The sequence below is a fragment of the Oxyura jamaicensis genome, chromosome 1 (assembly GCF_011077185.1).
Source record: "Oxyura jamaicensis isolate SHBP4307 breed ruddy duck chromosome 1, BPBGC_Ojam_1.0, whole genome shotgun sequence".
Taxonomy (NCBI): Eukaryota; Metazoa; Chordata; class Aves; order Anseriformes; family Anatidae; genus Oxyura; species Oxyura jamaicensis.
The window spans coordinates 44516162-44529108 of record NC_048893.1 but is presented as its reverse complement, the minus strand read 5'-3'; the positions used below and the strand labels follow the sequence as shown (position 1 = coordinate 44529108).

The window sequence follows — 12947 nt, the reverse complement described above, 5'->3', positions numbered from 1 at the left end:
GGCTTACAGCAACAGTGTGCAAGGGTAATTTAAGGTCATGATACTTTGGATCTGGTATGTTACACAGGCTGTGATATGATATGATTATGATATGATATGATTATGATATGATATGACAGAAAAATAAAGGCTTGCAAGGACCATCCACTCTCTCAAAGTAAGGCCAACTAGGTAAGGTTGCCCCAGAACTTCTTGAGCTTGGATTTCTCCAGGGACAGAGATTCCACAAAACTCAATGAACAACCTTCCCCAGGATTTGACCACTCACTTATTTAAAAAGTTAGTCCTACTGTCTAACTAGAATTTCATATGTGGCAGCTGCTGTCTGTTGCTTCTTGTCCTGCCACTACACATATCCAAGAATTCCAGCCCATCTTCTCACCCTTCCACTTGGTAGGTGAAAGCAGCACTTAGATCACCCATTAGCCTTCTCATCCTCACACAGGACAACTGGAATTCTCTCAGCCTCTCATTGTGCATCATGTGCAGCAGCCCACAGTAATCTTGCCAGTCCTCTGCTGTTTATCTTTCTCATCCAGAGAATCCACATACTCCATCACCTATGGGACTATACCTGAATATGGGGGACAATAACTTCCTTCATCTCACCACCTACACCCTTCCTAGCACAGCATATATGTGTTTGGTTGGCCTTGGCTGTGAGGGCTCGCTGATGACTCATGTTCAACTTCTTGTTCACTATCACCTACAGATCCTTCCTGTGATGTTGCTTTCTGTACACTTGGTCCCCGGCCTATAGGGGAGCAAGAGGTTATTCACTTCTAGCTGCAGGACTTCACACTGGCTTTAGCTGAACTTCATGAGGCTTCAATCAGCCCATTTCTCTAATCTGCCCAAGTCCCTCAGGAGCAGCTCATCTCATGATGTCCCCCATGATGGTATTATCTACATACCTGCTGTACCTGCATTGCAATCAATTTTTGGCCCTTAAATCCTGAGGAAAATCTGTAGTAGACCCCAGCAGTGAGAGTTTGCACTGTTGATCACAACCCTACAAGCTATGAAGTCCAGCCAACTTTCCAACCATCTTATTATCCTCTTATTCAGTCCACAGCTTACCATTTGGTCTGAAAGAGACTGCTCCAAAGTCAAGTTAAACAACATTCATGGTGTTTCCCTTATCTACAGAGGCAGTGAGCTCTTTGTAGAGAGCAATTAAGGTTGATCAGGCACAATCTAAGTTTGGTAAATCCATGCTGGCTGTTTCCAATCACCTTGTCCTTCATGTGCCTGGAAATGGTTTCCATGATGTTTGTTATGCTCTATATTTTTTTGTAGAAGAGGGATTAGGCTAATGTGCCCAGAGTCTCTTTCTTGCCTTTTTTGGAGAAGGCCATGACATTTTCCTTTCCCAGTTTTCAGAAACTTCATATGTTTGACCTTTCAGTAGCCTCACAGCAACATTGGTCAACCCCCTCAGACATAACACATCTTGGACAACACATTCCCTTGAATTTAAGTGTAATTCTGGCCTTCCTCTTCCATGTTTCTTTGACACACAAATTTTGCTGCTAAGCTCAAGAACTTGGAAAGTCAAACTTTACCACCAAAAAACAATGCAGAAAACGGAGTGAGTGCTTTGCCTTTTCTTTGTCCTTTGTCATTAGGTCTCCTGCCCTACTGAGAAGTTCCACTTTTCTTTTGCTGCCAATGTATTTGATTTTGCCCTTCCCATCCCTCACTAGTTTCAACTCTTGCTAAGCTTTTTCTAGTTCCATCCCTATACACTTGGTGCATCTCTAGCAAACCTTTTTAAGTATCTTTCATGTATGTCTAACTTAACCATCTAGCACTTGATTCTGCCCTTGGATCATGTAATCTTCTGATTTTCTCTATGTTACCTAATGTCTACTCTCTGTACAAATTTATCCAAATCAGCTATAAAATATGGAAAGAAATTCTGTGTTGTTGTTGTTGTTGTTTTAACTTAGCAATTTAAGTGGTCATCTATACATACATTCCACATATACGTCTATTAGAATTGCCCTTTTTCTGTTCTTCACTGAAATGTTTTACCCATAAAAATCAAGGATGTGGTCCAGTTTGAAATAAAATCACTCTACACCTACTTCGGAGTGAACTAATCACTCTGCTCCCTAACTATACTGACTTGATCTCTGTTAGCTATAACTGGATTTTGGACACCTACCACAGACTTCAGCACCTATAGAAACATATCTACCACTGGGTGTTTTAAACAGGAACTACATTGCACTCAAGATCTCATTTCTTCTTTCCTTAGAAAATGGATGTGCACTAGATCGGAAACTGTAAAATTATTTTAATAAAAGCACAACCTTATGGAATTAAATCTCTCAGAACCTCTTATGTTAGATAGATATACATTATTAGAAATTCATAGATGTTAAATTAGGTACAGAAGAGTTTTTATATCACTTCTCAAATGCAAAATGAACATGTTGAAAATGCTGTCATCAGGAAAAAAGTAATTAAAAAGTAATAAAAGTCTTCACATAAAGGCTATGAAGTTCAAACAAAATGTATTCCCTACTTCCCAAAAGGATCTATGTACATGAAAATGTCATATCAGTAGGCAGGAATTAACACCACTCATTATGTCTTACGCATTTAACATAAGAAGCTGTCAAAATATTTTATCTTGAAGTAATAAAAATGATTAGGATGTGAACTCTGATTGGAAGTGGCCAACAGAAAAATCCCATAGCAGAAGGGAATTCTGCAGCTGTGGAACTTATGCATATGCCATTTCCCCAGCCAAGCAGGCTAAGCTTGCTGGAGGAAAGGGAGTGAAACTGTTCTCTGAACAATATTGTCTCTTAGGGATTATATACCAGTAGCATGAATTAAAGCAGTTTATAGGATGCTTCAACTAGTGCTATTGTCAGGGTAATAAACAATGGCCTATAGAGCTATAAGAAGAAGAGAATTTAGCTGTAGAATTTTTAAAACATGGATATGTTCTTCTTGGTCACCAGTGCAGTTACTGTAAAAATGATTGTCCTAAAAGCATCTGCATTTGCTCATCATAACATTTCCAACCTTGACAAGTCACAAGATAGCACACCTTTCAGGTTACATCATTCTTCATTGTTCTATTTCATTTATTTCCTGTCTAGTTCTCGTAACACACCACCACTTAAAATTAGTAAAGTCATTTAAAAATGTATAATGCAGCATTAATTCTATTGAATCACCAAACTACTAACATCATCAATGTCAGACAAGAGGAAAAACAACATGGGGCACAAAATACATTTTTATGGTCCACTGAAGATTTAGACATTCACCACCTCCTCAAGAATAGTTTTAGTAATATCCTTAGATACTTCAGCTTTTATTTCTCCTTCACACCCCCAAACTTTCTCCTTAAACTGTTTGTAATTTTTTTCTTATTACTCTTCTCTGACCCCATCATAATCTCCATCAGTCCTCCCAGCACTACTACATCCCATATCATTCTCTCTATGGGCAGATATGACCACAGTAGATTTTAGTGGATTTTACAGTAGATCTGCAGTTCTCAATTATTTATTTATTTTACATTTGGTCCAACAGTTTTAGAAAGTTAGTAGAATGTAAACTTCAATGGCACTCAGAAAATAAGATGTGGAATGAAAAGTGAGAACGTTATGCACAGAGACTGACTACAGAGCTGTGAATGCAGGGTCATGTTGAGCTCCTAGGGAAAATTCATCACACAAGCCTTGTGAATTGACTTGCCCTTAACAATAGGATTTCTACCAGATGTCCTGAAAACTGTCCATATTGCTATCTTTACTTATTGTAAATATTTCAAACTTGTGAAGAAATTTAAGGAACTTTGTAGATAAAGTCTAGTCTAAACGTTGATTGAAAACATTTATCAGAAATAAGAATAAAAATAAGCCTAAGAAAGGTAGAAAATAACAAAATTAAGGCTACATTATAGCAGAAGCCCATACACTTGAAAGGGCAAACATGCAGAATCAAGGCAGCAATCAACTATCATTGAACACCATATACTGAACACCATAAATTAAGCACTGTAGTGGTCATTAATTTGCATTTCATAATGAAAGACAAAAGGAAAAAAAAAAATGAAATCTATCTCCAAAAGACTTGAACTTCTTACTTTGACAGGACAAAGAAGGTAATTTGGGAATCTGGAAATGCTGGTTTGTGCTTGGGACATCAGTACAAAAACTATGTATTAATTAAAAGAAGTGTAACTAAAATTAGAAATAAGCATAGACTAAATGAATGCCCCACTGACGTATATGTAACAAATACTTGCCAGTTTGCTATCAGCACTGATTATCTGAAATAAATAAATAAATAAATAAACAAAACCTTTTAACATAGAAGCAAGATTAAAATTGAAGTATGTGAGCCCAGGAACCTGCTACTGCAAGCCTCATATAACAGAATCTCTACAAAAATCAACCAAAGAATTTTTCTTCTCTTCCTTCAAACATTATTTGTAATGAAGAACAGAACTAGTGCTTCTATTTTTGTTGATAAGGGATCCTTTTGTTATTTAAATTAAAATGTTAAAGAAGGCTGTTCATCTTTTAACTAAAGCTTTGTAAAATATTTTAATTTTAACATACTTTTTGCTCTACAAGCTGTTCTTAAGTGTGATCTGATTTGTCACAGGAAGTTGAGTGAATCGCAGGGCTCTGCATAAGGATAGAAGTAGATTCGTGTGGTTCTCAGCATGCACCAGGGCCATCAGGCTAAACTGTGGCTTTGCTGCGAGCAAGACACTGCTCTGAGAAACAGATGAGGAAACAGATTGTGACTCGCAGACTGACAATCTGCTTGCTGGGTTTCTTATACTTTAGAGAAGAAATATCTTGGGCCAGGCATATATGTGGCGTATCTGCACTAAGTAAGGATGAGCAAAGAATGGAGCCATTCCCCGCCACCGCCTGCCAAGTGGAGAAAGGGAAAAAACAGCTCCATGCGGGCTGCTCCACCCGCCCATGCTGTGTAATGGCAGGAGCCAACAAAGAGTAAAAAGGGGCCAACTCGCCTTTCCCTACTGCTCCATGCCAGTTCACATAGTAATTCATAATCTGTCCCTTAGTCCTGCAAAAAAAAACGAACAAACTTTAAAATACAGAGTTTAAAAGACTACAGATTAGTATTTGATCAAGAACTAACCATTTTTATTTAGGCTATAACGTAATAGTTGGGCAAAAAGGGTTGTATGTGACTGCATGTGGCAAAATGATAGAAGGTCTCTGAGATCTATGAAAACTTTAAAGTTGTTTTCTTGTTTGTTTGTTTTTACTTAAACACTTTGAAAGAAACTAAGCCTGTCTCTGCCTAATAATGAAAAACCTGTTGGTCGATAAAACAATGTTATGTGTATGTGTATAATCAAACAAAGACATGGAAAAAAATGGTTCTGTTAGAAACACTTTAATTCTTTTACTTAATGTGTTAAGTCAATTAATGTACATTTAAGGGCTTGGGATACTGAATGATAAGTTGTTAGAGGGACAGCAGGATTTCATTCAAATTTTTAGGTTTATACTGGAGTAATATAAAAGACAGTGAAATAATTAAAAAAAAAAAAAAAATCAGTGAAAATTCCTCCTATTTATTTTCAAACCCCTAAAAACTTTTTTTGAAGAAGAAGAATTTTGAAACATAATTAATATATTAATCCATGACAATTCCAAGAAGTGGAATCTCAGAGGAAAGAGATAAAAGAAAATTACCTTACTTTTTGACCTTCTAAACTCTGAACAGTTTCTGAGGTGTCTCAAAATATTCTTGTTTCATAGTTAAAGAACAGATCCCAGCCGTGCACTGCTGAGCTGGGTTGGAAACTGTAGCCCAAACAGAGGTGTGTAATGCAACCTCAGATGTCCTGGAGTGGAATCTAGCTGCATCTCCAAAAGGGCGTGATTCTTCGTTAAGTCCATCAGTCCATGCAGATGACTCAGAAACCCACGCGCACCTAAAGTGCAACTAAAAAGGTAGGTTTAAACAACTAAATTACTCTTTGTCATCTGTTCCCTGAGGATTATACTTGAAGTAGTATGTTACCATGCCTTATGTTAACTTTTGCATCTGAGGAATTCACCCTCACTATGCAATCTTTACATTCCAGAGCAAAGAACAAAGATTGTGGTAAGGGGCCACAGATTGACCTGGGGCCTTGCAGCACATCTCCTGAAGTGCAGGAAGCTATACTGTCCACACAGTCAAACACAACAGGTTTGTTGTCATTCCTTCAGATAAACTAATTAGGGAATGAAGTCTTACACAGCAGCCATTATATATATCTGAGTGCCTATGACCTCTTAATTAAGCATATACCACTTTTATGCACTTTGCATGTACTGTGATTTAAGCAGGTGTTTAAGTCCTCACAGGAACTCATTCTTATACCTGTATGTGTGCTTAACTAGCCTTGCTGAACTGTGTTGTTTCCCAAACTGCCATAATTTAGTATAATGATTTTTAAGTTAGAAGCCTGCCCTTTAAACATCAGATAATTTACTACACAATTAGCATCAATTAATATGTTCAACTATAAAATAATCATGCAGAGGCTTGCCCTGTTTTTCCCTCAAGTGCCATAAAAGGTGCTGAGTCAGAAAAAAACGTATAAAAATGTAAATAGAAGATCAGAGTTCAGGTAGTTTGTTCCTCATTTCAGATAACAATCAATGTGCATCTGTCAATTCATTAATATTAAATTTCATTCACAAGGTACATAATTCCTGCAAAGCAAATTTCCACAAAGAAAGGGACCAGGCCATGGAAGGTTCAGCCACATCAACTGAGTTTTGTTCTTAGAAGAAAGGGAAGATGAACTGCTACTTTGACCAACACATCAGGCACAGTGTTTGTCCACTTGCTTGCTGAAAGACTTGAACTCTCCCAGTCTAATGGTACGAACGGCATTGCCAGGAGAAGCAAATGTGTGCCTTTCTGAGGCACCATTTTAGGAACTCAGTGACAACTCTGGTGAAATGCTAGAAGACACTGTCAAACACAGTATCTCCTAAAGAGCCTACAAAAAGAAGAAAAATATGTCCGTATATTTTTTTCCTATCACTTTCTCTTCATTGTAACTTTCAAAAGCACTTGTGCAACAGTTTTCAGTCTAATCAACTGTATGCAAAAAAAAAAAAAAAAAAAAAAAAAACAAGCATAACTACTTGTAAAGCTACTGCAATCAGTTTTCTATTAAGAAAACTTCAGATGCCTCCCATCCTCAAGTTCAAACTTTTATACTGTGCTACTCTAAAACTTGTTATTTTCAGTAAGTATTGTTCTCCTAAAGAGGGTCTAGATGTTAGTACAACTCCCTTTCAATACCTCCTGTTGTTTCCATGTGTCCTGTACCAAGACACAATCCTACCTCTTTGACTTAATCTTGCATGTCATTCTGGACCTAAACTATGGTTACTGGCATCAGCTCAGTTCTCCAATAAAGGTACACTAAAATACCTAGCACATATAACACCTCCTGGAAAGCATGTTCTATAGCTACATAGTAGCTTCTTCTTTGAGCATTTCTGGTCAATGAAATTGTTAAGATTCCCTCTAAACAGCATTATGTTCAATAGCATGTTACTTTGTGAAATGTTTACACATCTAACCACTACTGACTGACTTCTTTTTAAATGTATTGAATCAACTTCTTTAAAATAGGAAACATTTTAGCAACTGTTTGCTAAATATTTGATTGTGATTTTTGAAGTTATGTTTACAGAAGCCATAATAATCCTTTATGCCACTAGAAAGAACCGGCATAAATAAAACAATGCATGTTTTACTTTACTTTTTTTTAAGTTGAGTGCCCTTCCAGAAAAAAAATACAGTCGAGTTTACAATGTGAAATACTTCAATTCTGAGAGGCGAACAATTACTACCACGCCACATCTGTATATACAAAACATGGTTAATGGGTTCTGTATACACAAAGTATAACACTTGTTTAATAAAAAGAGAAAAACACAAGCAAAGACATTCCCTCTGGATATACGGAACTTGGGATATACAACATGAAAGTAATAGTGCAAGAACATAGCACAGGTGCTAGCCCTGAAGAAACTCACTACACAAATCACGCGGTAGAACCGGATTATAAATGGCTAATCGCTGTACTAAAGTGAACTTCCCTCTGTTATTACCAAAAATGGTCATCACATTTTAAAAAAAGCCTTATATTTTAAATTAAACCAATTATCTGGCATATCCCCTGCTAAGCAACATATGCAAGTACAGCACAAAAAGCAATTGCACTCTGTGTTTTTATTTTGGTCAATGAGCTAGTAATTAAACAATAGTTCAATAGATAATTGAACTGGAGCACCACAGAAGTTTGGTAAACTATGAATATGTGGACTGTTGTTGTTTACAGCACTAAAAACATTCTCAAAATAAATAGACTTTATAATACAATTTACACGACTATAATTTGGACAGTTACATTAAATATCCTCTGACAGGGAATATTGAAATAATATAAATATAGTGACTAGGATGTACTGGCAATAGAATCAAAAATACATTTTCATTTAAGTGGTTTCCATTTCTCCAGGCCTTTTCCTCCTTTCACAAATAAATAAATAAATAGACTTAACAATTGATTCAAGTTCTAGGTCAACAGTGTGTCTGTTCATTTTGTCGTCTCCTGCTACAGCTAGTGTAGTATTCACCACTAGCTCTGGGCTGCGTGCTTCTCTCTGAACACTGCCAAATGTCATAAATGCCTGAGATCATGCTCTTGGGAGCATGATGAAACTTCGCACCAGAGCTGTGCTGTAAATTGTCTGAGACATGACACGGTTCAAGTTAAGTCCTTCCACCAGCACGGCCAGTAACCCAGTTTCACTCTGTTAAATCCAGGTACCTTGAAAGTAATCCTGCTATTACCTAACCCGCTCCCTAAGTTTTACGCCTCTGTCTGGCTCGATGATCTCTCACAGGGAAGATTCCCCGTCTTTGTTGTGTAGGCTCATTACTATGGCATGCCTAATTTCTTCTGCAAGTGAGGGCAGCAACTATGGGTGAGGGGGGAGCTACGGCTTTCCACACCGAATTCTCCACACGCAACGCCTTTTCTGTGATTAACCCCTGATTAAAAGTAGTAATTTGGAGAGGAATTACCAAAGGTGAGCCGTTAATATATCGTGCATGTTAGCCCGGCCATAGACATACAAGTTCTGCACCGCCGCCAGTAACAGAATGAACAAGTACCTCACTGACGCATTGAAGGCAAGAAATTCAGAACCGCCGTGTTAATAAAATGCCTGCCTGCGACTTTAAACACAGACACTCTCGTACTCGGCTAGAGAGTGAACCATTTATTGTCACTACCAGGATACAGGGGTGGGAATGGAGATGAGAGGGGCGATGGTGATGGTGAGGAAGAGGAGGTGAATACCCCAGCGCCTGACGGGGAATGGTGCCCCTACCTCAGCAAGCTGGATAAGGGAATAGCTCCAGATCCACTGCCCAGGATCCCTCCTTTCCTCCCAGACAGGAGTTTCTCCACCAGAGCCACATTCCCCGTGCGAGCAGCCTCCAGCAGCTCCTGGTCCTTGCCCATGGCCAGGGACCGGGGGCGGCCCCCGCTCTCCACAGCGCGGCTCCGCTCCCCCCACAGCCCTGCCTCGGCGCGGCGCGGAGATTCCTGCAGTCCCCTCCACACCAGCGGGAGCAGCGGCGGGAGGGAGGGAGGGAAGGAGAAGGAGAAGGAGGAGGAGAATCACCTCCTCCTGCTTTCACTGGATCGCTCCTGGGTGGAGTGCGGGAGGGAAGGAGGGCGGGGGGCGGCTCTTCATCGGCCTCGCTCCCTCCCCGGGCACCCCGGCCTGCAGGGACAGCCTCGGCCCCCCGCGCCTGAGGCGGGCCGGGGTGCGGTGCTGCGGGTGGGGAGGGGTGGGGGGGCAGCGCCCCGTCGGGGGGGGGGGGGGGGGGGCCGGGGGGGGCGGTTGCTGGGGAGACGCGGCCGGCGCCCTCCCGGTGGCTGCTCCCTCCCGCCCCTCCCTCCGCCCGCCCCGCCCAACGGCAGGCTCCGGCCGTTGGCGGCCGTTAGGGCTGCGCCGCCATCGGGCCCGGGAGGGGAGGGAAGGAGCGGGGAAAGGACCGGGGTCTGTCAGCCGCAGGGGTGCCCCCGGGGAGCTCCGGGGAGGTGGCGCCGCCTGGCGCTGCGCAAGGGGAAAGGGAAGGCGGGCGGGGCGGGCCACCGCCAGGGCGGGGGGCGAGGCGGCGCTGAGGGGACGTGAGGGGAGGCGGCCGGCATCGCGGGGCTAACCCGGAGCGGGTTCGTTCCGTGGGGTGGGCAGAAAGGCAGAGCCGGGCCCCGTCGGGGTGAGGAGCAGCGCCGAGGTGTCGGCTCGGCGAGCGGGGCAGGCGGGGCTGCCGACGGGGTCAGTCAGGTGCGGGACCGCAGCGCTGTGGAGGTGCGAGGGGTGAGCCCCGCACCACCCGGTATCCCGGGTATCCGTGGTGTCCTGTCAGCCTGCCCCTCGCTCTGGGACGGGTTTCAGACCCGCAGCCTCGTCAATTGCATGGCTTTCTGGCACCAAAACGAATCACACGCATAGGTTTTGGTTCTTACAAGCTAAGCTGGCCAACCCGTAAGCACATCCTTGTTTAATGCACAGCTGGATGCTGTGCGTACACAAAAAGTCCCATTACAGCCCCACGGCCCTGTTTAAGTTTAGCACTTTGTGTAGGTAGCACCAGAGGCACAACAGGCAAAGAAGTGAAGACCCCATGCTGTTCCCCCACTGAGTTCATTGGCATCCTCCCATTAACTGTAGTCGCACGATGTAAAACACAGCAATGGCAAAATGGCATTGTGGCAGGCAGGATTTTAATGTTATGTTTTCAGAGTGAGTGTTAATTACTTCAGTTCTATAGTACCTTCAAGTCAATGGAAAGATCTGTGTTGATTTCACAAATAATTGGTTTTAGTCCTTGTCAGCAACAGTTTAACAGATGTTTTCATGCATTTTTTTACCTAACGAAACTATTTTAATCTTTCAAATATATATATATATATCATCACGGAGACCTATCTTTCCAATATAGTTGTCCACAGCAACAAAACAACTGAAAATATATTTTACATGGTTTGGCGTTTTCAGAATGTGAAACTGTCTTCTGCAATGTCATCAACAGGACGCATAATTGAGCACTGACATAAAATTATTAGGTACAGAGACTCTATAACTATGGCCTTTCCGATTGAAACAGTCAGATACAAGTAGCAATTGTAAGGTCTGATTCTGTGATCACAAGTGTTTCATTAAAGTTTCTTTTTGAATAAATATATGCATAATCACGTGAGTTTGGATTTACGGCTTAAGTTCTTAGTCACAGCAAAGTCCCAGTGGAAAACCAATGTAAAGCTGAAACAAAAAGTTCTGTATCTTGTTATAAGCCACTTGAGTTCATTAGTTGGTTCCAAAAAGGTCGGCCATAAACTAAGAATACTCCAGCTTTCTGTTCTGAAGGTTCACGTTGTCCTTTGTTGGAGTAGCCATAATTTCCCTTTGTTTCTGCCTTGCATTTGATTTTGTATACAGTCTCATTCATCACCTGATAAATACCTTCTCACGTGTATCTTCTGTATATGTGGCTTGGATAAGCTTCTTGATGTTTGCTGAGAGCCTGAAGAGGTGCCAGTATTCTGTGAAGAGCTAACTGTAAGGCAGGGCTATGTGCGTAAACCTGCGCATTAGTGAATAATTAGATTAGAAGCAGATACTAGGGAAAACTCAGTTTTTAAAGAATTTGGATTGTTTATGTGGTTGGATCAGCAGATGGCAAATATGACTCAGTATAAACGTTACATAATTCTTCTTGGGAAAATAAAATCTCAAGACTGTGCTCTAATTGAAAAGATCATCCAGAAAGCTGTGGAAGAACAGTAGGGAGAATCAGGATAGAAATATCAATGGAGCAGATGCATGCAGTAGCCAGCAAATTCAGGAAGGTTTTATGAATGTAGCAAGGCTCAAAACATACCCCAGTAAACCCATCAGCCCAACAAAATGGCAAATTCCAAACAGAAGGTTTGGTTTAATTAGCAAGTGGAGCAGAAAACAGTTATTCTACCAATCTGAAAAAATAAAAAGGAATTCAAGCAGCACCATTTAATGGAAGGGTTAAGCATGGATAAATTCTAAAGGCTACTGAAGCCAAGAATTCCGAACATGGGTTGGTCTGTATTCAGAGATGAAATCAGTAGTGGACTGTAGTGAGAGGAAAAAAAAAAAAAAAAAAAAAAAAAAAAAAAAAAAAAGAGGTACTGAGACTGAGAAAAAAGGTACTGACACTGAGTTAAATGTAAACGGTCGAACCTGTTAGGTGGACTCCTTTGTGGCTTTTAATGTCTTACATTTGTTGTTCCTGGTAATACCAGAATGACACTGTGAACAGTATTCACCATCACACGTATCCCAAATATGATAAGTAGGCATGGAATGATGAAACATCTTTATGACTTGCAGTAGTTAGAAATGAGAAAGATAATTTGTAAAACAGCCAAAAGATCTTTCAAAAGCATTATATGGCTTCCGAGCAGTGCTGTTCTATACCACAGCAGAATTTTGATTTTATGATTTTAGTATTTGCAAAGACATTTCAAGTTATGACCACTGCAGCTGTCAGTGCTTAAGTGGCATCACACCTTCAATCTTAAAAATTCTCTTAACACAACATATGCCTCACCTTCTGTTTTCTTCCATTTTCTAAAATACCACAGAAAGCAGTTAGCCTACCTAGAAATTATTTAATAGGTTTGTTATTTGAAAGGGCTGGGATTGACTGTAATAAGCAGAGACTTTCCTTAATGTTTTTACAGTGCAACTACCACATGGCTTTGTTCTCATTTCAGGGTGACAACTTCTTGATTTCCTCCTCCCGCAGCCTCCCATTCGTACAGCAATTTAAATGGGTGCTTTCTAAAATTCTCTGTCTTT

General features: G+C 40.8%; 1 protein-coding gene across 7 annotated transcripts in view; it reads right to left on the bottom strand.

Moving 5' to 3' along the window:
• The window catches only part of ANKS1B (ankyrin repeat and sterile alpha motif domain containing 1B), a 444131-nt gene extending 434339 nt beyond the window's left edge, over positions 1-9792 (bottom strand). For 2 of the 7 annotated variants that reach the window (XM_035336434.1, XM_035336452.1), the window contains exon 1: positions 9429-9789. In XM_035336434.1, the coding sequence (XP_035192325.1) occupies positions 9429-9562 (134 nt within the window). In that variant the 5' untranslated portion in view covers positions 9563-9789. Of the gene's footprint in view, positions 1-9428 lie in introns of all 7 variants that reach the window. The other 5 variants (XM_035336425.1, XM_035336460.1, XM_035336443.1 and 2 more) reach the window with 4 other exon arrangements.
• Between the last annotated feature and the right edge of the window lie 3155 nt (positions 9793-12947).